At 52.9% G+C, this 24,955-nt stretch overlaps 3 protein-coding genes across 13 annotated transcripts in view; 1 reads left to right on the top strand and 2 right to left on the bottom strand.

Moving 5' to 3' along the window:
- Window positions 1-205: 205 nt before the first annotated feature.
- Window positions 206-6,445, top strand: LOC121663741 (multidrug and toxin extrusion protein 1-like). Of its 3 annotated transcripts, none has more exons than XM_042026329.1 (18): window positions 207-445; window positions 630-926; window positions 1,013-1,114; window positions 1,279-1,347; window positions 1,589-1,737; window positions 1,835-1,877; window positions 1,981-2,025; window positions 2,356-2,453; window positions 2,605-2,702; window positions 3,229-3,342; window positions 3,430-3,497; window positions 3,741-3,849; window positions 3,989-4,064; window positions 4,143-4,212; window positions 4,506-4,638; window positions 4,919-5,013; window positions 5,375-5,519; window positions 5,882-6,445. In XM_042026329.1, the coding sequence occupies exons 2-18, from the start codon at window positions 768-770 to the stop codon at window positions 6,100-6,102; spliced, it is 1,794 nt and encodes a 597-aa protein (XP_041882263.1). In that variant the 5' UTR covers window positions 207-445; window positions 630-767; the 3' UTR covers window positions 6,103-6,445. The 3 variants fall into 3 exon arrangements, with proteins under 3 accessions (XP_041882264.1, XP_041882263.1, XP_041882262.1); XM_042026328.1 differs by having other exon boundaries at window positions 208-445; window positions 762-926; XM_042026330.1 differs by lacking the exon at window positions 1,279-1,347 and having other exon boundaries at window positions 206-445; window positions 762-926.
- A 71-nt stretch (window positions 6,446-6,516) lies between these two features.
- Window positions 6,517-17,542, bottom strand: ALDH3A2 (aldehyde dehydrogenase 3 family member A2). Of its 8 annotated transcripts, none has more exons than XM_042026335.1 (12): window positions 17,402-17,542; window positions 16,546-16,719; window positions 15,937-16,168; window positions 15,761-15,846; window positions 14,710-14,918; window positions 14,456-14,573; window positions 14,193-14,334; window positions 13,861-14,027; window positions 13,629-13,728; window positions 12,956-13,191; window positions 11,923-12,046; window positions 10,191-11,514 (listed from the first exon to the last, which is right to left on the bottom strand). In XM_042026335.1, exons 2-11 carry the CDS (start codon window positions 16,705-16,707, stop codon window positions 11,966-11,968), a joined length of 1,533 nt encoding a protein of 510 aa, XP_041882269.1. In that variant the 5' UTR covers window positions 16,708-16,719; window positions 17,402-17,542; the 3' UTR covers window positions 10,191-11,514; window positions 11,923-11,965. The 8 variants fall into 8 exon arrangements, with proteins under 8 accessions (XP_041882271.1, XP_041882269.1, XP_041882268.1 ...); XM_042026334.1 differs by lacking the exon at window positions 17,402-17,542 and adding an exon at window positions 17,214-17,302; XM_042026331.1 differs by lacking the exon at window positions 17,402-17,542 and adding an exon at window positions 17,053-17,186.
- Window positions 17,543-21,683: 4,141 nt separating this feature from the next.
- ULK2 (unc-51 like autophagy activating kinase 2) overlaps window positions 21,684-24,955 on the bottom strand; it is a 36,175-nt gene continuing 32,903 nt past the window's right edge. For both annotated transcript variants that reach the window (XM_042026326.1, XM_042026327.1), the window contains 4 exons: window positions 24,790-24,908; window positions 24,296-24,453; window positions 23,641-23,776; window positions 21,684-23,551 (listed from right to left, as the gene is read on the bottom strand). In XM_042026326.1, the coding sequence (XP_041882260.1) occupies window positions 23,484-23,551; window positions 23,641-23,776; window positions 24,296-24,453; window positions 24,790-24,908 (481 nt within the window). In that variant the 3' untranslated portion in view covers window positions 21,684-23,483. The remainder of the gene's footprint in view (window positions 23,552-23,640; window positions 23,777-24,295; window positions 24,454-24,789; window positions 24,909-24,955) is intronic.

Here is a 24,955-nt window from a genome sequence, read left to right as displayed (position 1 = left end):
ATCCCCAACACCAGTGGGAGGACGTGGCAGCCTCTGCCCTGCTCAGAAGCCCGGTAGGTTTGGGGTGGGAGTGTGGGGAGAGGAGGGAGGTGTCTCACTCTGTCCCATGAGTTATCCCAGCCCACCGCCCACTCCGTGCAGGTGGGGCCTGCACTGCGCAGCATCTCCCCTCCCCTGGCTCCCCACCGGGCCGAGGACGGTATATTCGGCCTGGGGGAGCGGAGCCAGTGAAACCCGACACGGCGGGGCTGTGCCAGGGACAGCTGGAGCCAAGGGGGCCGGCATGTCCTGGCCACTGTGATGAGAGTGAACGAGGCACTGCCCCGCTACTGCCGGCAGCAGCTCGCCAGAGCCGCGCACACACCCAGCCCTCCTCCACCGCTGCTGGAAGAGGAGGACGACCCTCCAGCCCACTGGCCGGTGGAGCTGTGGTGAAGCAGGAGAGGTAGGAGGGTTCTCAGGGTGGATTTAGGAGGGCTCAGCCCCTAACGCTGGCTCAGGACAGGCAGCAAGTGCCTCGCACGGTGCGTCCGGGCTCCTTTGCGCTGCCCACTGCACTGCCAGGACCCCGCTGGGCTCCACCAGTCCGTGCCCTGCCCTGACCCACTGCCCACCCTTCCCATCTCCAGCCCAGCCGCGGGGAACATGTGGCCGGATCGCCCGGCCCCGGCTGAAGTTCACCCCAGCGTGGTTACACATTGCTCACGGCAGCGGGGTTTAACAGAGCGCGGAGGAAGGGGCTTGTTCCACTCCCCTGGCAGGGCAGCATGAAGCCGGAGACCTTCCCCGAGGAGAATGGCTTCGGGGAGGGAAGGGCCGCCGGCCAGGGCAATCTCAGCCCCGGGAGCTGCGAGAAGAAACGCCGCTGGATTCCGGAAAACTTCTGGGAGGACGTGAGGAAGCTGCTGGTGCTGGCGGCACCCCTGGTAAGGACCCGGGAGGAGAGACTCCCCCCAGCACAGCTACCCCTGCTCGCCTCCGCCCCTAACCTTCAGCTCTCCTCCGTGCTTAGATCCTGATCCAGCTGCTGATCTTCCTGATCCACCTTGTCAGCTCCATATTCTGTGGCCACCTGGGCAAGGTTGAGCTAGCCTCTGTCACGCTGGCCATCGCTGTAAGCATTCCCCGGGCCGGGCACCAGCTCCCTCCCTGCTGACACTGGGATGAGATACGGCAGGGGAAAAGGACAGAGGGAATTTCAGACTCCCACTTTTCCTTTCAGCCCCTCTCCCTACCTGAAAGCCTTAAATGCTCACCTCCACCCTGTTTAACCCCCAGGTTATAAATGTCACTGCCATCTCTGTAGGTTATGGTTTGACTTCAGCGTGTGACACCTTGATATCACAGGTGGGTAGGACATGCTGGCCCTTGTCCTGGGGACACGGGGGGTTTCCAGCATCAGCTGATGATGCCCAGGCACCTCATGGTGCCTGGCTGCTCCTGCGAGCTGGAGAAGCTTATCCCCAGGTAACAATCCCATAAGGAGGAGATCTGTGCTCCAGATCCTTCCCAGGTGGTCTTCAGACTGCTCCACGGTCCCCTTTCCCCCAGCACCACCTGATTTCACTGCTGCCCTTTCACCCTGCAGACCTATGGCAGCAAGAACCTGATGCGTGTGGGGGTGATCCTGCAGCGTGCCACCATCATCATCCTCCTCTGCTGCTTCCCTTGCTGCGCCATCCTCATCAACATCGAGCAGCTGATGCTGCTCATGCGGCAGGATCCTGAGGTCTCCAGGTTGGGTGGTGCCCTCATCCCTCCTCGGTGTAGAGGGGCTGAGAGGAGAGTGACCATGGCCATGCCCCTCCCTGACCCCACCCGTGTGTGTCCCCAGGTTGACCCAGAAATACGTGAACGCATTTCTCCCTGCCCTCCCGGTGAGTGCCCGTGGGCACCCTGGATGCCACCTGCACATGGGGACAGGCTGTCCCCATCCTACTGCTCAGCACTGGCTCATCTCATCCAAAATTTCCTTTGCAGGTGGTGTTTCTGTATAACCTGGAGACGAGATACCTGCAGAACCAGGTGGGTCCTGAAGTCCTCACACCCACCCTGGCTCAGGGCTCCCTTCCACTGTACATGCAGGGTTTCCATGCTCACCCTTCCCAGTGCCCTGGTGCTCCAAAACAGCTCTGACCCTGTAGATCACCCTATCCCACAGCCAGCTGTATCCATCCACCTCCCTTCATACTTCCCCACATCAGGGATTTACCTCTATCACGCCCATTTTCCAAGCAGGCAGCATCACTGGAAGTCTGGGGTTTTCTCTGGGAAAGGCACTGAGAGCAGGGCTGCAGGTACCTTCACACCTCCCTCCCAAAACCTTTGTGAAGACTCCCCATCTTCTCTTTGCAGATGATCATGTGGCCGCTGGTGCTGAGTGGGGTCATTGGCAACATGGTCAACGTGGCTGCAAACTACGTCTTACTCTACGTGTTCCACCTGGGCATCACGTGAGTAACACCTGTGTCCCCTGGAGAGGAAAATAGGGCACCTGGCAATGGCAAGGGAACACTGAGCTCACAGGAGCATGGCCGGATGTCTTTTTGCACCCTGAGGGAGGCATAAGCAGGATGCCAATGACCTTTCTCACTTCCTCTGCAGGGGCTCTGCCTGGGCCAACACCATCGCTCAGTATTCACAAACCATTTTCTTGTTCCTGTACATCATAGGCCGGAAGCTCCACGTGAACACCTGGGGAGGTAAGGGCATCTCCCCTGCTTCCTCTGCTTCCTGCTTTACCCAAAAGTGTCCATAAAACTTCTATCAGGCATTATTGATAGAAGAGGAATTCTGCTCGTCCTGATGGTGAAATATTAACCCCAGCCCGAGGTGCCCTGGGTACCACGGTGCTGCTCAGTGGCAGCTTGTCACGCTCTGGCTCTGGCAGAGCTGCGTGCTCAGCACTGAACACTGATTCTGCAGAAATGAACCTTTCTGCTGAGCCTTTGGAAGGTTCAGCCCCAAAGCCTGATGAGCACAGACATAAGCAGGAGGTTGTCCTTGGACACTCCGCTCCGGGAGGGATGAGCTGAGGGCTGTGCAGCTCTGTGGCCCACGGGAGAGAGGTTGTAGGTGGACACTGTGCTGCTGGAGATCCTGTGGAGCTGAGGAGCTGCTGGCTCTGAGAACAGGAGTGGCACCTCCAGCTGCCTCAGGTGCTGTAACTCAGGATGTAACACGTGGGCAGTCTGGTCATCCATCAGGTGCCGTTTCTCCTCTCCACAGGCTGGTCCAGAGAGTGCCTGCTGGAGTGGGACAGCTTCACCTCCCTGGCTATCCCCAGCATGCTCATGATGTGCATCGAGTGGTGGACCTACGAGATTGGGAGCTTCTTGATAGGTCAGTGGAGAGGGGACCTGCCAGGAGATGGCCAGGGTTGACCCAGAGCAGCACCCACAGCCAGCGCTGACCCCTCCTGTCCCACAGGCCTGCTGAGTGTCATCGAGCTCTCTGTCCAGTCCATCATCTATGAGGTGTCTGTTGTGGCTTTCATGGTAAGGGCTGAGTTATCCCTACAGACCAGGGCTCCGTGGGGGCCATCCCGAGCCGGGCACAAAGCAAAAATCACCTCCAGCAAACCTCCAACTTCCCCCTCTGCACTTGAGTCTCTCCCTGCTCCTGCCTATCCCTCCTACAGAGATGCTTTAAATCAAATCCCCAACTCCATCCTGCTCTCTGACGGGTGGTTATCCCACTGTCACTGTGACAACCCCATTGTCAGAGCCCTGTGGTTGCAGATCCCCCTGGGGCTGGGCACAGCTGCCAGTGTGCAGGTGGGGAATGCGCTGGGGGCTGGCGACGCCAAGGCAGCCAAGAGATCCTCCACCACCAGCCTGATCTGCACAGGTCAGTCCACAACATCCTGGGAAGTCTCTTCCTGGGCTCCTTCCCGTGGAGCAGGGAGGGTTTGCAGTCCTCTGCCTGCCTCTTCTCCCCAGCTCTCCAACACGGCCAGGCTGGGCTCAGCTCTGTGCTGTGTTTTCAGGGGTGTTCTGTGTAATTGTGGGGGCCATTTTAGCCTCCACAAGGAACGTGCTGGGATACATCTTCACCAAGGACAAGTGAGTGCCCCCAGCTCCTGGCCTCGGTGTGTGGAGGTCAGTTCCCAAAAGTGATCCTTGGCTTTCCTCCATCCTCAGGGAGATCATTGACTTGGTGGCGTGGGTCATGCCTATCTACGTTGTCTTCCACTTGTTTGAAGCCATGACTGTAAGTCCCAGGGAATGCTGCTGTTTTCCATAGGGAATCCTGGTGCTCAGCAGCAGCATCATGGATCGGTCAGCTGAGGGTCCCTCAGGCTGCAGCTGGGCACTGGTGCCCACACCAGGACCCTGCAGAGCTCCTGGGATCATCCCTTAGAAAGCATCGAGTGCACAAAAAGAGGGTGACCCAGAGGACTGGGCAGGGACACAGAAATAGCGGGCAGAGGCAGGGAGCTGGGTCATCTCCCGAATTTGGCTGAGGTGGTGCTCCCTGCCCCAGCCCCTCTCCCTTTCTGGCAGGGTGCCTGCAGTGGGGTGCTCAGAGGCATCGGGAAGCAGAAATTCGGTGCCATCCTCAACGCCGTGAGTTACTACGGTGTGGGCATGCCCCTGGCAGCCGTGCTGCTCTTCGTGGCCAAGATCGGCGTCATGGGTACTGACCCCTGGGCACTGCACCCCCAAACCCCCACGGGCAGATGCAGCTCCACTGAGGGCTCACCATAACCCTCGTGCCTGGCTCTGTCCCCCCTCTGACCTGCCTGGGCACACTGGGCTGGACTGGGAATGCTCCTGCAGCTGCTGGGGGCTTTTACTGGGGAAAAGTAACTGGTGCCAGGTGTGCCAGCCCCACAGCAGGCACCCATGACCACCCCATGTCCCCGCTGACCTGGGATGCTGAGTTGGCTCCGGCTGATGCCGCGTGGCCTCTGCAGGCCTGTGGATCGCGATGCTCGTCTGCGTCTTCATCCTCTGCACCTGCTTCATCACCTACATCTCCCGCCTGGACTGGGAGAAGGCAGCCAAGGAGGTAATCCAGGCACTGACAGCACGTCCCTGCACTGAGAAGGTCCTCAATGCTCTGCTGGGATGAGACAGGCTCAATCTCACAGCCAGCACTGTCCTCCAGTGCCCTGGAGTAAAACCCAGCGCTCCCATGACATCCCCGTATTCAGCTCCCTCCTGCACAAGCACTCAGTGCCCTCAAGGTTTCCCCCTGCACCTTGTTTGGGGACACGAAGCTCAGAGCAGATGGGGTGACTGGGGCTACCTCAGCCCTGCAGCCCTGAGCATCACCTCGTGCCTCAACAGCTCCAGGGAGACCCCAAGAGAGGCAACACAGCTTTTCTCGGCGGGAATTCCCTGCTAAACCCAGCGCATTCCCTCCCCAGGCCCAGCGCCGTGCAGGAGTGACCCAGCTGCCACCACCGGAGCTGCCAAGCCTGGGCCCCGAACCCTCCCTTAAGGATCTGGATGTGGCAGCAGCCCCCCAGCCCCACACTTACCTCCCTGCCAGGGCGGTGTTGGGGTCTGTCGGTATGGCAGGAGCTGGGCACTGCATGCAGGGGAGGGTTTGGGTGCAGGAGGGGTCTCTAAGGGTTCGCATAAGCCAGGAACAAGCCACGAAAGGGGGAGAGTGTCATGCTGGTGACACCCTCAGTTACTGGGAGAGCAGTGATTACAAGCGTGGGCTCAGGAGGGCAGTGACAGAGGGATGACCTGTGGGCAGTTCCCACCTTGCAGACACCAGGTGTCACCTCTGAGGGCAGGACCTGCTGGAGAGCTGGAGATCTCCACGCTCTGGGCTGCTCCTAATGTGCATTCAAGCCCTGTGACAAAACCCTCCCCAGAAACCCCTCAATCCCTCCCAACCTCCTCAGTCCCCGTTCTCCTTGCAGCGGGATTAGAAGTGCAGAGCGACGTCGTGCTCACGGGCATCACCAGTCTGGAGGAGCCCACGTCACAGCTGGAGCTGCGGGCAGCCACATCTCCCCCCTCCGAGCCGGCCACCCCTGTGGTCACCAAGCGGCTGATCCTCCGGCGTGGGCTGGCAGCGGCCGTGGCCGTGGCCGCGCTCGCGCTCGGCATCGCCATAAAGCTGATCACCAGCACAGACTGACTGGCACCAAGGACTTTGGGGACTTGTTTTTGGGGTGAAAGCCTTTCCTGAGGGACAGATGTACAAAGCATGGACCAGCCAGTGAGAATATTGAGCACACGCCTGTCCCACGGGAGCCAAAGGGCCTCTGTCAGTGTCCAGCAGTGTTTGTGCAGATATTGATTGGGAATGGGCCCCGAGGCTGCTCTGGCACCCAAAATGCTGCTCTGGGTTGCCTGACACACACTGAGCTTGTGGGTGACCCCCTCCAGCCCATGCTGTCACCACCAGCTGGAGCCCAGCACAGCCCAGCTCCCACTGCTGCTCTGTGACAAATGCCCAATAAAGAATAAATCCGGCTGGAGTGGGGCTGGCTCCTTGGGGTGGAGGCTGAGGGTGGGGCTGGGAGCAGAGCAGGGAACACCCACACATGGGTCTTGCCCTGCCCCAGGTGGCCTTTGCAGTAAAACAAAGGTTTTATTCAGCAAGGGTCAAGGTCAGCTCTCAGTTACAAGTTTGGAGGTAAAAGACTATGCATAAACCAATAAATCCCTGAAATTCAATTACAGAGGAGGTGGTTGTGGCTGCCCTGCCACTCTCGCCAAGGACCTCCCAGACCTGGGACTCCAGTCACAGCAGTGCCCCTGTCTTTGCCCCAGCAGCCCCAAATGCAGCAGCACAACAGTCCCTGGCACTTCTCAAGTCCTTGGGACAGCGTGCCCACAGCTCAGGTGGCTTTTGCCACCACCTCAGGTGGCCTTTGCACACCTTGGATAGCTAAAGGTGGTTTCTCTGCAGTGAGCATCACCCATTCAGTCAGGAGTCCCTTCAAGGATGAGATGCTGCAGGTTCTTCAAGGCTCCTTCCCTCTGATCTGGGGACAACCAGCCTGGACTGTCCCCTGCAGTGAGACCCATATTTCCAGGCTTTATGCAGAACCAGCTTCCTCTGGGGATCAGGTGAGGCATTGCATAGATAACAGGCTCAGTAATGACTGGCTTTGTTTAGATACCCTCGTGACAAACACTCCCAGTTCCCAGGAGGTTTTAGAGGAGTTCCTGTTGGCAAAGCAGGGTGGATGTTCTTTCCTTCTATCTGCCACTCACTGCTCAGGCATGACTCATGGCCTAGGTCTGGATAGATTCCTGTTTCAGCAGGAGCTGCAGCCTTTAACTTGGGGGGTGTCTCTGCTTTAGGTGCATTTTGTTGTCTTCCACCTCTTCAGTGCACTGGCTGCCTTGGAAGAAATGAAATTGCAGCAAAGAAAATTTCAGCACTGGGACTGCAGGGAGAGAGCAGCGGGTCCGAGGGCCGGCTGCCCATCACCCCTCTCGCCGGGGGCACAACACCTGGAAAGGCACAGGAACAGGCATGAGTCCTCCGGGGAAGGAGCAGAGCCCAAGGGAATGGGGTGATGGAGGCTGAGGGCAGGTGGGGCTCAGGGGACAGAGCTCACTTTTGCCACCAGGGTTTTCACAGTTGCCAGCAGGGCCGAGATGAACTGTCTCACTCTGCTCTCGTTACACTGCTTCACAAGTAAGAGCTTGACCAAATGCATCGTCTCCATGCTGCCAGGTGGGTACCTCAGTCTGTTCACAACCTCCAGCTTCAGGTCCTTGATGAGGCAGGCACGGCGGTGGGAGAAGGTCTCGAAGCTGTGCCTGCCGTGGTAGGCGCCCATCCCGCTGTGACCTGAGGGGCACAGCCAGGCAGGGTCACACCAGGCACAGGGACACCTGCGCTTCTCAGACTCAGTTTGGCAGCCCCCAGGACACAGGAAAGCTTGGTCATGCTGCTTCTCAGGGCAGAGAAGCAAAGAGCAGCTTTTTTAACTGCACAGAAATAAGTGAGGACCTGCTCACTGCCTTGAGCTGCTGCTTGTGTGCACCCACCCTTAAAACGTTAATGACACCAACTCTCTCCTCACACGGCCAGTCTTGCTTTTCCCACAAAATTCACACAGGGGTCGAGGACAAGGAGGAACAGGGTCTGTGATTTCAAGGAGTGGGACATGAGGACATTTAGGAACACCCAAGACCTCAGCCCTCTGCCCACTGCCGGGTTGTCTCTGCCACATGAGCCTGACAGCAGCTGTGGAAACTCAACCAGGCCATGGACAAATTCATCCCAACCCCAGCACAGGGGAACCACAGCTCACTTATGTGCCAGGGGGTTTTCCTCTCTCACTGGGAGGCCTAACAACCAAAACACTAAGGAGCTTTTTTACAAAGGAACCCACCCCAGAAAATAACGTTAATGGGAAAATGCAGCTGGAAGTTCCTGAATTGCCAAGCAGGCACGAGAGCACCTGGGTCAGAGGCTGCTGCTGATGGAATGCAGGTGCAGGGACGGGAGCAGGGACTCACCCACACCACCGAAGGGCAGATCTGGAACCATGGAGTGCATGATGACATCGTTGGCTGTCATGACACCACTGGAGGTCTCTGATATCACCCGTCTGATCAGCTACCCGCAATGGGAGAGGGCACAGAACAAGTCAAGATGGGACACAACACCATGTACCAGAGCAGGGAGGGTTCAGAGTGATGCTTCCAACCCTCTTTGTGGGGGGCACAGGCTGTGCCTTGTTCGATGAGAGGTCTGCTGCCACTATTTCTAAGAAGTTAGTCTAAGGCAGGACTGCAAAGGCAAATCCTGGCTGTCAGGTTTTGGTTCTGCCTCACACACCCAAACTGGCTGTCTTTGGCCAGGGATCCTTTGGGGCAGCGCTGCCAGTGACAGACACATTGGAGCAGCAGGGCTGTGATGGTGGCTGTGGGAGGTGGGTGCCTTTGCCATCCCCTCCCCAAACTCCCTTTTCTTTCAGTGTGGGCACAATGCCGCTCCATGGCTGCTCAGCGCTGAGGAGACACCGGCGACACCCAGCTCACCACAGGGCCAGCGAGGGCTGCTCAGCCCTGGGGACACCACCATGAGGTGTCCCACCCAGAGCAAGGCTGGGAGATGTTCTCCTTCTTGGAGAGGAGCTCCTGCTCCCAAGCTGAGTGCTCAGGGCTCACAGCATCCAAGCCCCGTCCCACCTGCATGGGGCAGCTCTCACAGCGGGGTTTGCTGATTGATCCTGTTCTGTGGATGCTTTCTCTAAGTTTGGGGGTATCCTCAAACCCACCAGCCACTCGACCCTCTGCTCACAGGGGTGTTCACAAGGAGGTAAGACACAGAGATGACCATGGCCTGGGTGGGCAGCCAGCTGGAAGCAGAGCTGTGTGCCCGGAGCCAGCCTGCACCCGTCTTCCCCATAACCCCGAGGCCCTCACATGTCTTCACAAGAAATAAGACAAAACACCACAGAGGCTTCACCCTGCTTCCCAGGAGCAGCATTTCACTCTTTAGTCAGGACCAGAGATCTGCTCCTGCATCCCTGCCCAACCAAACGAGACACCAAGATCCCCTTACAATGATTAAATCCTGCTCTTCCCAGCCCACTGCCACAGCTGTGTGACACAGCCCAAGAAAGCCACTCATTAAAAAATGAAGGAAAAAAAGTGAGTTACCTTCAGAGAAGCTTCTCTCTCCACCAGCCTTCTGCAGCGAGTGCAAGCAGGCACAAGCCCTTCCCCTGCCATGGCTGGGGGCGATCCCTCCTCCCACGGGAGAGCTGGCCCTAGCCCAGGGCTCTTGCTGGGTACAAGGTGCCCTTTACCCAGCTCTGTCCTGGGCTGTGGAGCCCTGGATCGCTGCCTCCAGCCAGGGCAGTGACTCAGCCCCGGTGTGGGATGGCAGGGACCACATGGCTTTGCCCACGCCAGGGCAAAGGGGACGTGCAGCCCAAGTGCCACAGCTGCTGTCGGGAGACAACACTCACACTTGGGATCTAAAAATACCCCAACCAGGCAGGTGGGAGGCCATCCAGGGATGGATTCGCAAGGCCAGCTCCTCTACTGGCTCACCCCACTCCCTGCCTGGCTCCAGGAGCATTTTCAGCGCCCAAGAGAGCTCTGGGGGACCCTTTCCCCACTGTGCCAGGGACGTGTGCTGGAGCAGAGACACCTCAAAACACACCTGTGCCATTCTGCCAAGCCATGGCCAGAGCTGGGACCAGCAGAGCAGGATTCCTCAGGAGACTGCAAGGACTTACCACACTTGGATTATTTAAATTCTTAGTGTTTATTTAGTGGCTTGCAAAACGTATCATCAAAAAGGCTTAGCACATGGACTTTCACCAGACATGAAGAAATCCCACTTATTGCACAGTAAATATAATTTTCTACTCTATATTAATTGCATGTAGTAATAACTTTTTAATTTGCTTTAACATTAATATTTCTAAAGCTCTTTCACCTTCAATTCCTTCAGCATCCTTCCCCCAAGCTAGAACAAGCCCCACATTATTCCCCAGTGCAAGATTACAGCATCCTGAGAAGCTCAAACATGAAGAAGCACACACACTCTTCCAGTAATTGTTTTCCCTTGGAGGAATCTGACCAGGAACAGCTTTGTGCTGGCTTTGGCTGGGATGAAGTTAATTTTCATGGTGTCACTAAGTTCCTTCCTAGCAGGATGGTGCTGGTTTGGATTTGTGACATTGGGAGTTACGGTGTTCGTCTTCCCAAGTCACCACCAGGATAGACAATGCCCTGCTCTCCTGTGGATGGCTGAACACCTGCCTGATGAGGGGAATTAATGAATGAATTCCTTGATTTGCTTTAATCTGCCTGCAAGCCCAACTTTCACTTAACCTATTAAACTATTTTTATCTCAACATACAAGTTTTCTCACTTCCTTCCAATTCTCTTCCCCATCCCACTGGGAACAAGCGAGTGGCTCTGTGGGGCTGGGATAATCCACAAGGCATTTGTCATTCCCACTTCTTTAAACAGGCCTGAAAGTTCTTTTGCACCAGCATTAGGCACTCACCAGCATAATACAGGCAGTGCAGGCATCACCTTTGGAATTTTCTAACTGCTAAATAACTGCTAAAGGCACATGATGAAACCCAGAACCCTCACCAGCTGTGGATGATTCCGGTTTGCAGAGATCCATGAATGTTTCACCTCAATTAAACGGCAAGGGGAACCTCACTGGGTTTATTCACCACTCTTGGCCAAATGCATCGGGCAGCACAGCCTGTCTCAAGTTTGTCACCAGGAGAGAGGGTGTTCAGGGCACAACAGGAGCAGACCATCCCCAAACTGCAGGGAAAACACTGTCAACCCAGGGACTGCTGAAACTTGAGCTCCTGTTGGTCGCTGAAGGAAGATGAGTGGTTTGGTGCAAGACACTGTGTGTCCCTGGAAGCTCTGCATGGCACGGGGTGGAGGTACGGACTGGAATTTCTTGCTCTGCAGTCCTCCTTTGTAGAGCTTGTCCCCACTGGTCCCTCTGCTCCAGCATGGCTTTTAAGTAAACAGGAATCTGAGCCTTCTCGTGGTTAGTGCCTCTCTAAGGCTACTCTGTGTGCTCGACAGCTCACTGAAATTACCCAGAACAAAAGAAAATAATGACTCCCCAGCTTAAGGAAACAGACACAAAGCGAGCACCCAGAGTATGACGTGCACGTGGTGCCTTCTCTCTTCATCAGTTAACCACCTGTGAAAGCAAAACACAACACCAAGGGCCTGTGAAGGATTTGCTGAGACAAAACCAATTCCCTTTCTAGAACAGCCTGAAGCAAAGCCCCTTCAGTCAGGGAGTTCCCCAGCGTGCAGCTCTCCTGCCTCCTGCCCCTCAGCATGCACTGGTTATCTCAGATGCCAGGGAAAGCTCAGAGGGAGCTCTGGCTCAGAGGGAAACCTTCTCCAAGCCCCACATTCACTCATCTACAAAGCTTTTCCCAGTCTCAAACTAGGTCTACACACAGGAGAAGAAAAAGGCTCCTACCTCACTGTGACAGCCACAGCAGTGCTCTGAAACCTGCTCCCCCTTACCACCCGCTGGGCCAGCCCAGCCTCTGCACAGCCAGCACAACCAAGAGGGCTTTTCTCTTCAGCACAGACTGGTGGCTCTGAGAAACCCAAATGATTTCAAGATGCTGTGAGTTTTCCCCCCCTCATTCCCCTCCCTGTCTGCTCCCTTGAGGCCTGAGCCAGTTCTTGGCTCTTCAATCTCCTTCTGGATTACATGGGCAGGTTATTTCCCCTGGGATGTTGGGCTCCTGAGTGTCTCCTTGCAGCAGTAACTACACAGACTGAAGGGCAGAATCCTGATCCACCCTGCCACCTCCTGTCCCCTCAGGAGCTGCTCCCTCAAGCTCACTAAACCCCACAGAGCAGTCAGTGAAGGCACATGCAGTGCCTGGTTTGTCAGACAAGGACAACCAACGGTGATCACGCTCAGAGATTCGGATCTTGCTCCTCCACCTCAGGAGGCATCCTGAGCCTCCTGCAAGCCTCTGCCTCCTGCAGAGAGGAGAGGACATCCCACCCTTCCGCACTACCCAGCTGGAAACAAGGGAGGAAACGGGAATAATTGAGCTGAGGTCAGACAGGGGCTGCAATGGGCAAGGAGGAGCAAGAGCTCGTCACAGACCCCGGCTTTGGGACACAGCTTCCCTCCCCAGGATGCCATGGTACACACTTGCAGCTCTCTGGGCTGTGAGGCAGCTCAAACGCTGCTGAAGGAAGCCCAGGAATTGAAACCACTCCTAACGAGTCTAAAACTACCAACCTCTGCCTCTGGAGGGAGCATCCCACGGGTATCACCTACCAGGGAAGAGCAACAACGAGCACAGCAGCCTGTGAGATCTCTCCGGGGATATTCCTATTCTACAGACTGCTTGCAAGAGTGAGAAGGTAAGAATTTAAGGCGGGACAGATATCATGAGACAGAAAAAGAGGTCAGGCTTAATGAAAGGGCTGCAGTTGCAAAGAACAGATCAAGTAAATTGCACAGACAGCAAAGACCCTCAACTCACCTTAATCATCACCGCTGCCACAACCGCCAGCAGGGCCAGGACAAAGAGCCCAATTCGGGCCTTGTTAAACCGCTTCAGGAGGAAGAACTTGGCCCAATCCACCTTCTTCTGGCTGCCAGGTGGGTACCGCATTTTGTTGGTGCTCTCCATCTTCAGGTCCTTGATGAGGCAGGCGCGGCGGTGGGAGAAGGTCTCGAAACTGTGCTTGCCGTGGTAGGCGCCCATCCCGCTGTGACCTGAGGGGCACAGCCAGGCAGGGTCACTCCTCAGGCTCAGCCAGGCAAAACTCTGTCCACTTGAGGACAACTGACCCTTCCCCTGCAGCACTTCTCAGCGTCTACGATGTCCATCTGTACTCCCAACACTCTTTTTCCTCACCTCATGTCCACCTGTAATTTCTGCCAATCACCCTGATTGCAGCTGATGGTTTTAATGCACCTTTCCCATCAGGCTGCACTAAATGTTTCAGTCTTTCCAAAAATACACCCAAAGGTTTTTCCCTCCTGGCCCCTGTCCTAATACACTCCCCGAACTTACCATTATCAAGATCTGCTGCACAGAGATCCTTGGGCTGTAGCAGGCACAGGGATACCCAGACACAAACCATGAGTTGTTGTCCCCTGGGACACACTGTGCAGCAAGTCCCAACTCTTAAAGAGCACCAGTAACTTACCAACACCACCAAAAGGCAAAGTTGAGAGGAAGAAATGCATAATGACATCATTTCCAGTCACACCCCCACTGGAGGTTTCTGAGATGACTCTCTTGATCAACTAGAAAAAGAAATAAAAAAACCCAAAACATTAAAAAGGCTCAGAGAAGAGACCAGACCATATAACTGAAGATACTGGGAAGGGAACTACATGTCAACCACGTTCATCTCCTCTGGCAGAGCCCAGACCCACCTGCTTGTTGTTGGAGAACACATAGAGGGCAAGCGGCTTCTCCCGACGGTTGATGAACTCAATGGCTTCCTCCACGCTCTTCACAGTCACAATGGGCAGCACTGGTCCAAAGATTTCCTCCTCCATCACCTTGGACTCCGGGGAAACATCAGTGAGGATGGTTGGTGCTGAGGCAAACGGGAGAATGGGAGAACAGCATGAGCTGGACACAGACATGGCCCATCCCAGGACCTTGTCCTGGACTCGACCTGCGTTCAACACAACCCAAGGAAGACACAGACCCCAAAAAGCACCCACTACCACCTCCCCTCCCCAGCAGCTGCCAGCAGCACCTATGAAGCAGGAGGCCTCATCAGTCTCTCCCCCATGAGCAATCTTCTGCCCTTCCAGCAGGCTCTTGACCCTCTTGAAGTGACGTTTATTGACAATCCTTTCATAGTCTGGAGACGACTTCACATCTTCCCCATAGAATTCCTGGCAAAGGGCACAGCAGAAACAAAGTGCTCAGCACAGCTTCCAACAGCCACAGCTCCAGGAAATCACACCTGGCCTGCAATAGGGACCGTTCCCACTGCACGAGGGATTCTTCCCTCACCTTCAGAGTTGTCTTGATGTTCTCCACCACCTTGCTCTGGATGGATGGGTCACACAGGATGTAGTCTGGGGCAATGCAGGTCTGCCCACAGTTCATGTATTTGCCCCATGTTATCCGCCTGTGATAAGGAGAAAGGGAGATGGTTTTCCCACCAGGCACCACCTGAGCTGGGCATGCTGGCCCAGAGACATCCCCCTGCCTCACAGGGTACCCATTCCACTGCTCAGGGCCCACCAGAGGTGCAACAAGCTGACCTGCAGGCGACAGCCAGGTCACAGTCCTTGTCAATGTAGCAGGGGCTCTTCCCACCCAGCTCCAGGGTGACAGGGGTCAGGTGCTTGGCAGCTGCTGCCATCACAATTTTGCCCACTGTGGTGTTGCCAGTGTAGAGGATGTGATCAAATCTCTGGGTCAGCAGCTCGGTTGTCTCAGGAACTCCTCCAGTGACCACGGGGTACAGATCCTGCAGGGCAAACAAGACCCTGAGAGTTACCTTGATTCAAAGCACTTACATGAAGGCAGCAGCTCTGCATGTGGCAGAGGGCAGACTTATTTGTGGCCTACTTCATGACAGGGACAAAATGTAGTGATATCAGAGATATGCTCTGCTCCTTCTCCCGAAATGAAGTTTCATTTCCCATTTTGTGCCACGTGAACTAAAAGAAATGGAGGCTGAGGCCAGGGCTGAGTCTGGCTGTGGAGCTGCTCCCACACAGCAAGAATCAGGGTTCATGTGACTGTCAGGCTCTCCCAAGGACTGTCTCCTTCCTCTGCTCCTGCCTCCCACCTGTGGAAGGCGGTAACTCCTGGAGAAAATTCCACAGAGGCTTTGCAGTCACAGCAACAGTCTGTCTCAGTGACATAGTGCAAGGGATGACAGAACTGCCAGGCAAGAGGAGGAGAAACAACACCTCCTCCTCCTCGGACACAAAAACCCAGGACATCTTGCCACCAAACACACAGTGCCCAGTTCTCAGGAAGAGCCAGCATCCTACACAACCTGTGCTGACCTAAGGGCATCTCCAGCACAGCTCCAAAAGAGCAGCTCCTGCAGTGAGAAGTACACACACACACACCTCTCCATATGGCCACAGATGTCAAAAAGGCTGTCACACTGCAGCAGCGTTACGTAAGCACACACACAAACACAGGGAGAATTTGTCAGTGTACCTTTGGACTCTAATTCAACCCTTCCTGTGCCTCCTGCTTATGCTCCTTTGAAGACAGCAGGCAATGGATTTGGCTCGAACCTGCAGGAGCCCTTTGGAAGCAGGACAGTCACGTCAAACACAGGGCCACACTCACCTTGTCCAGGTACTGTGGCAGGAGCTCAGCCACCAGCCGAGCCGTGTTCTCGCTGACCTCCGACGGCTTCACCACCACCGCATTGCCTGCAGGGCAGACACAGCACCGACTCTGAGCCCTCACATCCTCTCCCCACCCACCACCCCATGAAGGATGGGGCTGTGCTGGATCCCCACCTGCTGCAATGGCCCCGATCAGGGGCTGCATGACCAGCACAAAGGGGTAGTTCCAGGCCCCGATGACCAGCACCACTCCCAGCGGCTCGTAGCCGATGTAGGCCTCGTCCCTCATGGTCAGCAGGTTCTTCTTCACGGGCTGAGGGGCTGCCCAGGATGGCAGCTTCTCCATGGTCAGGGCCAGCTCCCCCAGCACACCCAGAATTTCATGGCTGTAGGCATTGTGCCCACACTGAAAGAAAAGGGAGTTTGGGGAGGGGATGGCAAAGGCACCCACCTCCCACAGCCACCATCACAGCCCTGCTGCTCCAATGTGTCTGTCACTGGCAGCGCTGCCCCAAAGGATCCCTGGCCAAAGACAGCCAGTTTGGGTGTGTGAGGCAGAACCAAAACCTGACAGCCAGGATTTGCCTTTGCAGTCCTGCCTTAGACTAACTTCTTAGAAATAGTGGCAGCAGATCTTTGCAGGCCACAGTGGGAGCCAGGGCCAAGATGAACAAGAGCAAAAGCCATTTAGCACAGCAAAGGCAGCCTCTGGCCTTCCAACTTTCCCTTCAGGGCTGACCACTGTCCTTGCACGACTGAGGAGAGAAACTCCCCGACCCAGACCTTGTTGAGATCGGCCTTGAGGGCTGCCAGGATGTCCTTCTCCTTCTCCTGCACCATCCTCTCCAGGGCCTTCAGCTGCTGAATCCTGAACTCCAGCGGGCGGCTCCGGCCCGAGTTGAAGGCGGCCCTCGCCCGCCCCACGATCTGCTGCATCCCCTCCATGGCTGCTCAGCGCTGAGGAGACACCGGCGACACCCAGCTCACCACAGGGCCCTCCCTCCGCCGCACACACCCCGGCTCGTCCCCAAAAGCACCGCACACGCTCCCACCGCCCAGCCGCACCCCCCGCCCCATCTCCGGGGAGCGAACACGCCGCCGCCGTTTGTCCCGAATTCTGCCGCATCTCTCTGAATCCTTACGTAATTCCCGAGTTAGAAAAGTTTGAAAAGCAGCGCAGGGCGTTGGTGGGAGCGCGGGGATGCCACCGAGGGAGCCGGGAGCTGCTCGCGGCGGCACCGCGGTACCGAGCGACACCGGGCGAGGACACGGCGGGATGGGGACCCCCACCCCCTCCCCGAGGAACCGCGGGGACCCCCGAGCGACACCGGGGTTAAGGCGACAGCCGTGGCAGTGGTTGCGGCACGGTGGTTGCGAGACCGTGGCTCTCCCCACGGCCGGTGCCCTCCGCCCCGGGCAGGACCCTCCGCCCCCGCGGCCCCGCCGCCCACCGGGGTCGCCGCCGCTGCAGGCGCTTCCTCTTTCCGCTCACATGACGGAAGCGGAACGGGCGAGGCCGCGGGGCCGCCCCGCCCGGGGGTCTCGGTGTGAGAGAGGGGAAGGAGGGGGGAAAAAGAGCAGAGCGGGGTGAAGGATGTGTCCCCACGGCCGCCCCCAGAACCGGGGGTACCGCCGGTACCTTGACTGCCGCTGTCGGCGATGCTCCTGCCGGGCTCGCTGCACCGCGAGGCTGCCGCAGTCCTCCGTGGGCTCCGGCGGGTCTGGCACTGCCGGGCCGGTTGTGAAACGCTGCCGGGGCGTGGGGCCGCTCTGCGGACGGAGGGCAGAGTCCCTGCGGAGCCTTATCGGGGCTGGGAGCGGGGCACGAACGAGGCCGCGGCGCCCGCGGGTGGCCCTGCCCTGGCAGCGGCCTCTGGCCACGGAGCAGAAGGAAAGCGGGGCAGGTGCTGCTTTAGGGGAGGCAGGACATGCCCCGCAGGACGGCCGAATTAACCTTGTTACAGTCCTGGCGTGGGAAACGGGCCAAAAATAAACGCAGGGAAAGGAGCTCAGGCAAGGCTGGGCACATTCCGGTTAAAAATAGACCTGCCACAACTTAGTCTAAGAAAGGCACGGGGGTTATTTAAAAATTACATGCAGGTGGTTACACGCTGCCTTTCGTGACACGATTTACCCGGGCCATTTACTGCTAAAGCTCCTCAGCTGGAGCTGTAACCTCACTAAATCCGTGCCTACCACACCTCTGTGACACACAGGGCTGGCACCTGGGTGCTCCTGCCCAGGTGATGCAAGCTCCTGGCATAGACCACCCCTTCTCCTGCAAAGTTTAATCCCATTTTCCCACATCAACACGGCCCTCCGAGGCTGGGAGTGTCCTTTGGCTTCAGATTGTGCTGAACCACAATTCCCCCGAAACACCAAGCTTGGCTTCTGTGGTCAGTTGGCTTCACTGCTATGGCTCAGCAGGAGCATTTCACAAGCTGTTACACAAATTTCAGCAGTAAACACCCCACTGTGGAGAAGAATGACACAACTGCTGAAACTTGCATGTAGGAGGCAACATGGGAAGGAGAAAGAGATTGGGCTTGACAGGGTCCTTCCTAGGTGATGTATGGAAAGAAACTGGGTTTGCATTGAAGAAAACATGGGTAGAAGTAGGAATGATCCTCACAGGACCATTGCCTGATGTAAATACTTCCCCTTACCTGTCAGCATCCTTGCAGGCACAGCAGGGTGGAGCTCTGTGCAGGCCCAGGGGCAATTAATGCTACTTCAATCCCAGTAAAAGCCTGAGCCCTCAGCATGGAGCATTAGATGGTGCCTGGGGAAACAGTGCTGCAATGCACCCACTCCAGGATGTCAGCAGGAGCAGGGAGGTGGATGGATTCTCCAGAGCTTGTAAAATTCTCACCCATCAGCCTGGAGGGTATTCACATCACAACAGTGCTGCTTGTACTTGGCAGCACACACTGGAAGCAAACATCCCAGCTCCCAGTTACCCCAGGGGTCAGCAGAAATGAGGCAGCGTCCTGGGAGACAGTTCCTTTTGGTCCTTGTCAGGGACATATTTTGGCCAGTTAGGGACAGGAAACAAGGCTGAGGGCGTTTTTAGCATTGCAGAGTCTCAGCTGGGTGAGACACGTGGATTTCAGGGAAGTGTGGGATCCCGAGTGAGACAGAGGAATACCCCGTGCTCCCCACGCCTGGAAGCTGGCACTGTTTTCTATTTTAATTCAATCACTCAGAAACAATAAAGGGAGCTATTTATGGGAAAGCAATGGAACTCCAGAGAAACTGGGAGGTGAGCAGTGGTGGGGGGGCTCTAATCTGTACTTACAGCAGCAAGAGGTGTTTTATTGAGAAGCTGAGCTCGAGATTCCCGTCTCTCCTCATTCCTTAAAGCCCTCACTCCCCTCTTGGAGTCAATTAACAGCAAGGAGAGACAGGCTCCTGCCCTGCCCTGGAGAACAGCCCTTTGTGCTGATCTTTACCTTGCTTCCAAAATCATCCAGCAGAGCCTGGGGAAGGAGGACTTTGATTTGGAAGATAAACTGTGCAGTATTTGCTTTCAAGAGTCCACCAAATAACACAGCTAATCAATAAATGTCCTTTTATCTCGCACACCACGCTCACGGAACTCCAAGTTTTCAGCTGCAATCCTCAATCTCTGCTTAAATGTCTGCCTAGTCTCAGATTCCACGTGTTTTCTGGAAGTCACACAACCCAGCCAGTGGCACAAGATGGGCAGATACAAAACCCAAACAGCACTCGACCATAAAAGCGGGTTCAGAAGACGAGCAACAGGGAGAGGTTTTAAGGAACCTACAGGAATCAATGCAGCTCAGTTCATTTATGGCATCACTTGTTTTGAAAGCTGTGGCTGATCTCACATTCGCAAGAAGGAGATACTGTGTCACACAGAGCCCTGGTCTGTGGGCTGCATTGTCGCCAGAGTTCAGGCCATGGAAAATGTGAAAGGGACACAAAGAAACAATGGGAATGATTGGCATGAGGACTGCAACAAGACTCAACAGCCCCACTGGCACTCGGTTGGCTTTCAGGCAGTGAGGAGGGGGGAGCCTGCCGTGCACAAAAGCCTATTGAAAAGGTGTTTGTCCAAAGGAGCAGTGCCAAGGCTTCCTTCAGCTGGGCTCCAGCTGACTCGGAGACCTCAGGAGAGGGGTTACCCTGATAGACTTCACTCCTCTGCAGAAAGGAGGAGCTGTGGGGGCACTATGGAAAAAGCCACAGCCAGGGCTATGGCTCAGGTCAGATGGGGAAGTTCAGGATGAAAAAAGATTTGCTTATAGACTTAAAAGACATCCTGGACAGTCAAAAAAGATAGTAGCAAGCAGAGCTAAGAGAAGACAAAAAAGTCAAAGGAGCAAAATTTAAATTTAAGATACCCCCCAAAACAGGAGAGGAAGCAGGAATCAAAAAGCTGGTGGGTCAAAAGTCAGGTCACGAGCCAGCCTATCTGAATTTCAAAGCCTCAACCAGCTTCGGAAGCAGCAGGATCTGGCTTTCCCTGCTCCAGATGAAAAGCAAGTTTCCCTTTTTGATGTAGCTGTGCACAGCACTGTGACATAGGTAAATCACAAGTTACTGCCTCTGAACCCTGAGGTGATGTGGTAATAACTTGGTGTAGCTGTACAAGGTAATAGCAAGAACTATGCAGAACCCAGCGAGTCCCAGGAACAACTCACCCCTCAAAATGCTCCTTGGAATAACTTGTAGCATCTTGGTTGCAAGTTAAATTAACTGGATTTCCTCCTCTGTGTCAGAGGAAGGGCTGGAGAGTTCAACTTCTTGCTTGTAAAAAGCAGCAAATGTCACAATCAAAACGTGGTTTAGATTCCTCAGCTGACATTTTGCACTATGGACAGAGCAGAACAAGTGCAGAAGACTCAAGGAGATGCTGGAGAGCTGAGCTAGAAAAGCACATCGAATCTCTCCTTTCAAGTTCTATCTTTCAAAGGCTGGGGGGGGAAAAAAAAAAGTATTTGGTAAAAACAAGCACCTGCTGTTCAGCACAGAGAGCCAAAGACAGAGGACAGCTTCAGGATCTTTGTGGAATGAGTTTATGCAGAGAGACAGGCCATGAACATTGGTCTCCTCCTCCTGAAAACAGCCAGCAAGAATAGCCCTTTTCTTCTCCTCCTGTTTGTGCAGCTGTAGCCTTGCTGGCAAGAGGGGAAGGAGAATGAGCTTGAATCCTGAAAGGAAAGAAAGAAAACCAACAAAACCCAGTGAGTTCCTGAGAAAAGCAGCCTATCTCCTAGACTCATGCATTAAGGCTGTTGCTTTGTTCCTAGATTCGGGCCCAGACATATCATTAGCATTCCCAGCTCACTTCTTCCTCATCCTCTTTATGTGCCACTCACAATGGGAGGGTTTTCTAATCATAAATTGGGGAAAATTTGATAGTACCACTCAAAAATATAACAGCCACACAACAGCTACCACAGCACACCTCAGCTGGGCAGAGGGTATGAGCTGTAAGGTGAACAAAGCCCATTTTTCGTAAACTTTGGATAGAAATTGTAACTTCCTGCCAGCTTTTGTCAATTAGCTCTGTATATGCTGTTTTGGCAGCTCAGACAGCTCCTCTTTGCTTGAGGCAACAAATAAGCACCTCGTTGAAAGATCATACAGCTGTTACCCAGGATCCTACTTAGCATTTTCATTTTCCAATCCGAGTTAAAAAAAATAAAGAAATAAAGGGGAAAAAAAAAAAAAAAAGCAGGGTAAATTGTCTCCTAAATCCAGGGGAAAACAAACTCAGGGACACTTTGTGCCAGAGCTATCCAGAGATAATAAACTCAAGGATGCTGCCTCATCCTGCCCTGGTGGCAGGTCCAGCTGCTAAGGGGAACATTCAGCAACTTCTTCACCTAGTCAAGTAGAGATTTTTTCCTAAATTTAACACCTCTGGTCACAGAGACACAGAAGCTCAGTTGTACCATAGAAACACTTCTAGTGTCAGTATTTATTTTTACCTTAATATACATTTATACAGGCCATAATAAAAAGGCTATTACGCAACAGTTCAGTGAGTTATTACCTAGTTCCAAGAATAATGCATGCAATTACAAAGGAGAGGTAGAAACACCGTATTAAAGACCTAAAAATACAAACATTATATAAACAAACACTTTCAGATTAACTGTTGGAATTTCATACAGATAAATAAGGTAAAAAGTACATTACTCTGTCAAAGTAAAGGAAACACATGGTTATCCCAACACTGAAACAATATTTTGATGTGTAAGCCCTGTACAACTTTGTCAAATAGTTCAGACCACTGTGTTTAAGAGGATTAAAATGATTTTGTCCTGGAGAATGGTTTATTCAAGTATTCAAGCAGTTGAGTAACAAAAAAAGTCCCAAAAATAAAGTATAGGAACCATTTCCAGAGAAGCTGATCTGCCTTTAAATGCTTTGCAAATCGCTGTCCTGATGATCTCATGGGATGCTTGAAATGACAACGCCTATAAGGCTGAATGAAGCTTCCCACCTCTCCCCCAAAATGCACACAAAAGAATCCTGATTTTTCACACACTCTATATGTAGAGATTCTACATCATTTTATCAGCATCTCAAACCACAACATTATTTTCTGCTTTTTGTTTTTTTTTGTTGGTTTTTTTCTTTTTTTTGCATGGTTCCTTGCAGAACCTTTCAGTTTACAGTATTTATTGTAATACTGCCCAAGAAACAAACTACAGAGAACTGTCATTACACCCCTAAAGACTGCAGGCATTAATGCACATATTGCATGCACAACAAAAGATGCAACCAAATCTATAGAAAAAGCAAACAACCAGCAACTCAACATTGCTATTACTGAGAAAGTCCAGAGCAGTAGTTACTCAAGTATTAGACAAATAGGTATAAAATGGAAAGGTTCACATGAATACAAGTTTTTACACTGTTTGTTTGAAAGTCTTCTAGAAGCTACATTTGAAATTCTGAAAAGAATTTTATGTACACTGAAATGAAATTCAGCCAAGTCCATTGTGCCTTCTTTCTCTAGATTTTTTTTTTTTATATAGTTCTTCAAAAACGAATATACAGTTGCTTTAGTAAATTAGTGCAAAACAAAATATTTTGGAAGAAGATCATCAAATTGTATCCACATCAGCTGAAAACCCCCTGGGGATTTTGCACAGATGGAGAGAATTTCTTCCATCCCCACTTTTCCCCCAGGGAAGAGCGTGTTTGCCATCCCTTCATATGACAACCTGAGCCGTGTGTACAACAGGTGAGCTCCCAGACAAGGCAGCTGAGCCCCAAAAAGCTTCAAGCAGCACTTGCACATGGTTAGGGTTTCCCAAATTCACTCAGCCACGTTTTACTGAACAACTTAAAAACTCGTGAGGGAATCTTCGGAGGGAAATGTCTCTTTTGTACCTGATGCAGAAGGATCCTCTCTCCAGAAACCTCACGAGGAAAAAAAACCAAACCCTGATCATTCAAGTTCAAAGCACACGTACAAGGATCAGTTTGAAATGTGAAGAGAGATTCTTTTAAATTCTGTTGCTAGGAAGGAAAAGGAGCTGCTGGATCGGTAAGGCAAGTGTACTTTTGGAATTTCTCCTCTTTGAATATGCTGCTGTTTCTTTGGTAGTCACCACAGAAATGTAAGAATCATCTTCCACATGGGGCAGAACAAGGACAACAATTAAGCTGTAGTGAAAAAAGTGCAGTATCACTGATGTGGTCCCTTATGTTCACACCATCTGGTCCTCAGGATATTCCTACTGCTCATACACAGCCACTGTGCTGTAGCAGAGTGCAGAAAGCCTTCGCTCGATGCTGGATTTATCTGCAGAGAGAGGCACAAGACAGGTGATGACCAGAGTTATTTTACAATGTGTTAATCCCATGTAATCTTCATTATTCAGCTGGACTTACACTTGTGTACATTTTCTATATCTGCAGGGTCTTGCAGTATTTTAGTCAGTCCTTCCAGCAGCAGGGCTGCCTTGTGGTATCGATATGTGATATCTTCAGTTTGCTGGAACATCTCATCCAGAGCTGCCGACTGCACCTGCAATCAGTCAGGACATTCAGTTTCATAAACTCTAACAGGCAAGTAGCAAAACGAAACATTCAAAATTAATCATCTAAAAGTGTCATTAAGAAACCATTTTTCAGCATTAATTTAGCTGATGGGTTGTTATAACTCAGACAACAGAATGAAGGTGGAACTAGATGATCTTTAAGGTCCCTTCCAAGCCATTCTGATTCTGAGAGAAAACTGAGGTAACTGAGAATATTCTGTACAAAAGATCTATAAAAGCTCTTTTTGATCTTCTGTGTTTCCATGCTCATTTTTACACCTGCATTCTCTTGTAAAGAAAGAAACTAATGGTGCACAATGACACCATCATTAAGCACAACACTTGCCAGAATCTTTTGCGTGACACAAAGAATTCCCTCTCATCACTAAAGCAGTTAAATTTCCTGTGTGGTCACTGAAAATATCAATTCTATTTTCTGGTTATGTAGAGGAGGTATGTGAGAGAAGGCAGCAATTCCTATCGTTCTGGGAAAAGGAGGGACTTACCATTTCCACAGCACAGCTGTAGATGAGCTTCTCTGCAGTTACACTGTTGATTTCATCAATGAACCTTTGCTTGTCCGAAAAGAAACGATTCAACTTTTCTGTCAATTTTTTGCACATTCCAATACAGAATTTGTATCTCTCGTTGAGGCTTTTCACAACTGGCAGAAAGGTAAGAAGAAATTTTTTAAAATCCCCGAACAAAATCCAAACAACAACTCAGCCTAAGTTCAAAGTAAACTTGTTTAAACTTGTGCTTTTAGTGTTTATTTACTCCACCACTTTTATGACTTGAGTGTCTATCAAATAATTTCCATTTCCAGTCAAAAATACCCATTTCCTAACTGTTTCTGGCTGTTTACTACCAGAATTGTGCAATTGTACATATCTAAAATTCTCCTGCAGAGAAGAAAAACAAAACAAATGTTGCAACTTAAACTTACTGATGTATCAGCAAAGAAAATTCACAAGCAAAGCAAATTAGATGATGCATCTACCTTCCTTAACAGCAGTGGATGGGTTCAGTTTCCCAGATTTGACCTGTGCTTTGGCAAGATGCAGAGAAGATGCCAATAACTGGGCAGCTTTCATATACAACACCAGCTGCTCCACTTGTCTAGGGAGAAGAGGGGGGAAAAAAGTAAATTATGCATCAAAATACCT

This window comes from Corvus kubaryi, unplaced genomic scaffold (genome assembly GCF_017639235.1).
Source record: "Corvus kubaryi isolate FWS band 111438036 unplaced genomic scaffold, C.kubaryi_AGA036_p1.0 37284, whole genome shotgun sequence".
Taxonomy (NCBI): domain Eukaryota; kingdom Metazoa; phylum Chordata; class Aves; order Passeriformes; family Corvidae; genus Corvus; species Corvus kubaryi.
Note: the sequence above shows the minus strand (reverse complement) of the source record. Positions and strands in the feature narration are given on the sequence as shown.

Coding starts and splice junctions, on each gene's coding strand:
- LOC121663741 (XM_042026329.1), top strand. CDS start 768: ATGAAGCCGGAGACCTTCCCCGAGGAGAATGGCTTCGGGGAGGGAAGG. Junction 927..1,012: donor TGGTGCTGGCGGCACCCCTG/GTAAGGACCCGG, acceptor CTCCGTGCTTAG/ATCCTGATCCAGCTGCTGAT. Junction 4,639..4,918: donor GGCCAAGATCGGCGTCATGG/GTACTGACCCCT, acceptor TGGCCTCTGCAG/GCCTGTGGATCGCGATGCTC.
- ALDH3A2 (XM_042026335.1), bottom strand. CDS start 16,707: ATGGAGGGGATGCAGCAGATCGTGGGGCGGGCGAGGGCCGCCTTCAAC. Junction 16,169..16,545: donor TCAAGGCCGATCTCAACAAG/GTCTGGGTCGGG, acceptor CTTTTCTTTCAG/TGTGGGCACAATGCCTACAG. Junction 15,847..15,936: donor GATCGGGGCCATTGCAGCAG/GTGGGGATCCAG, acceptor TCTGCCCTGCAG/GCAATGCGGTGGTGGTGAAG.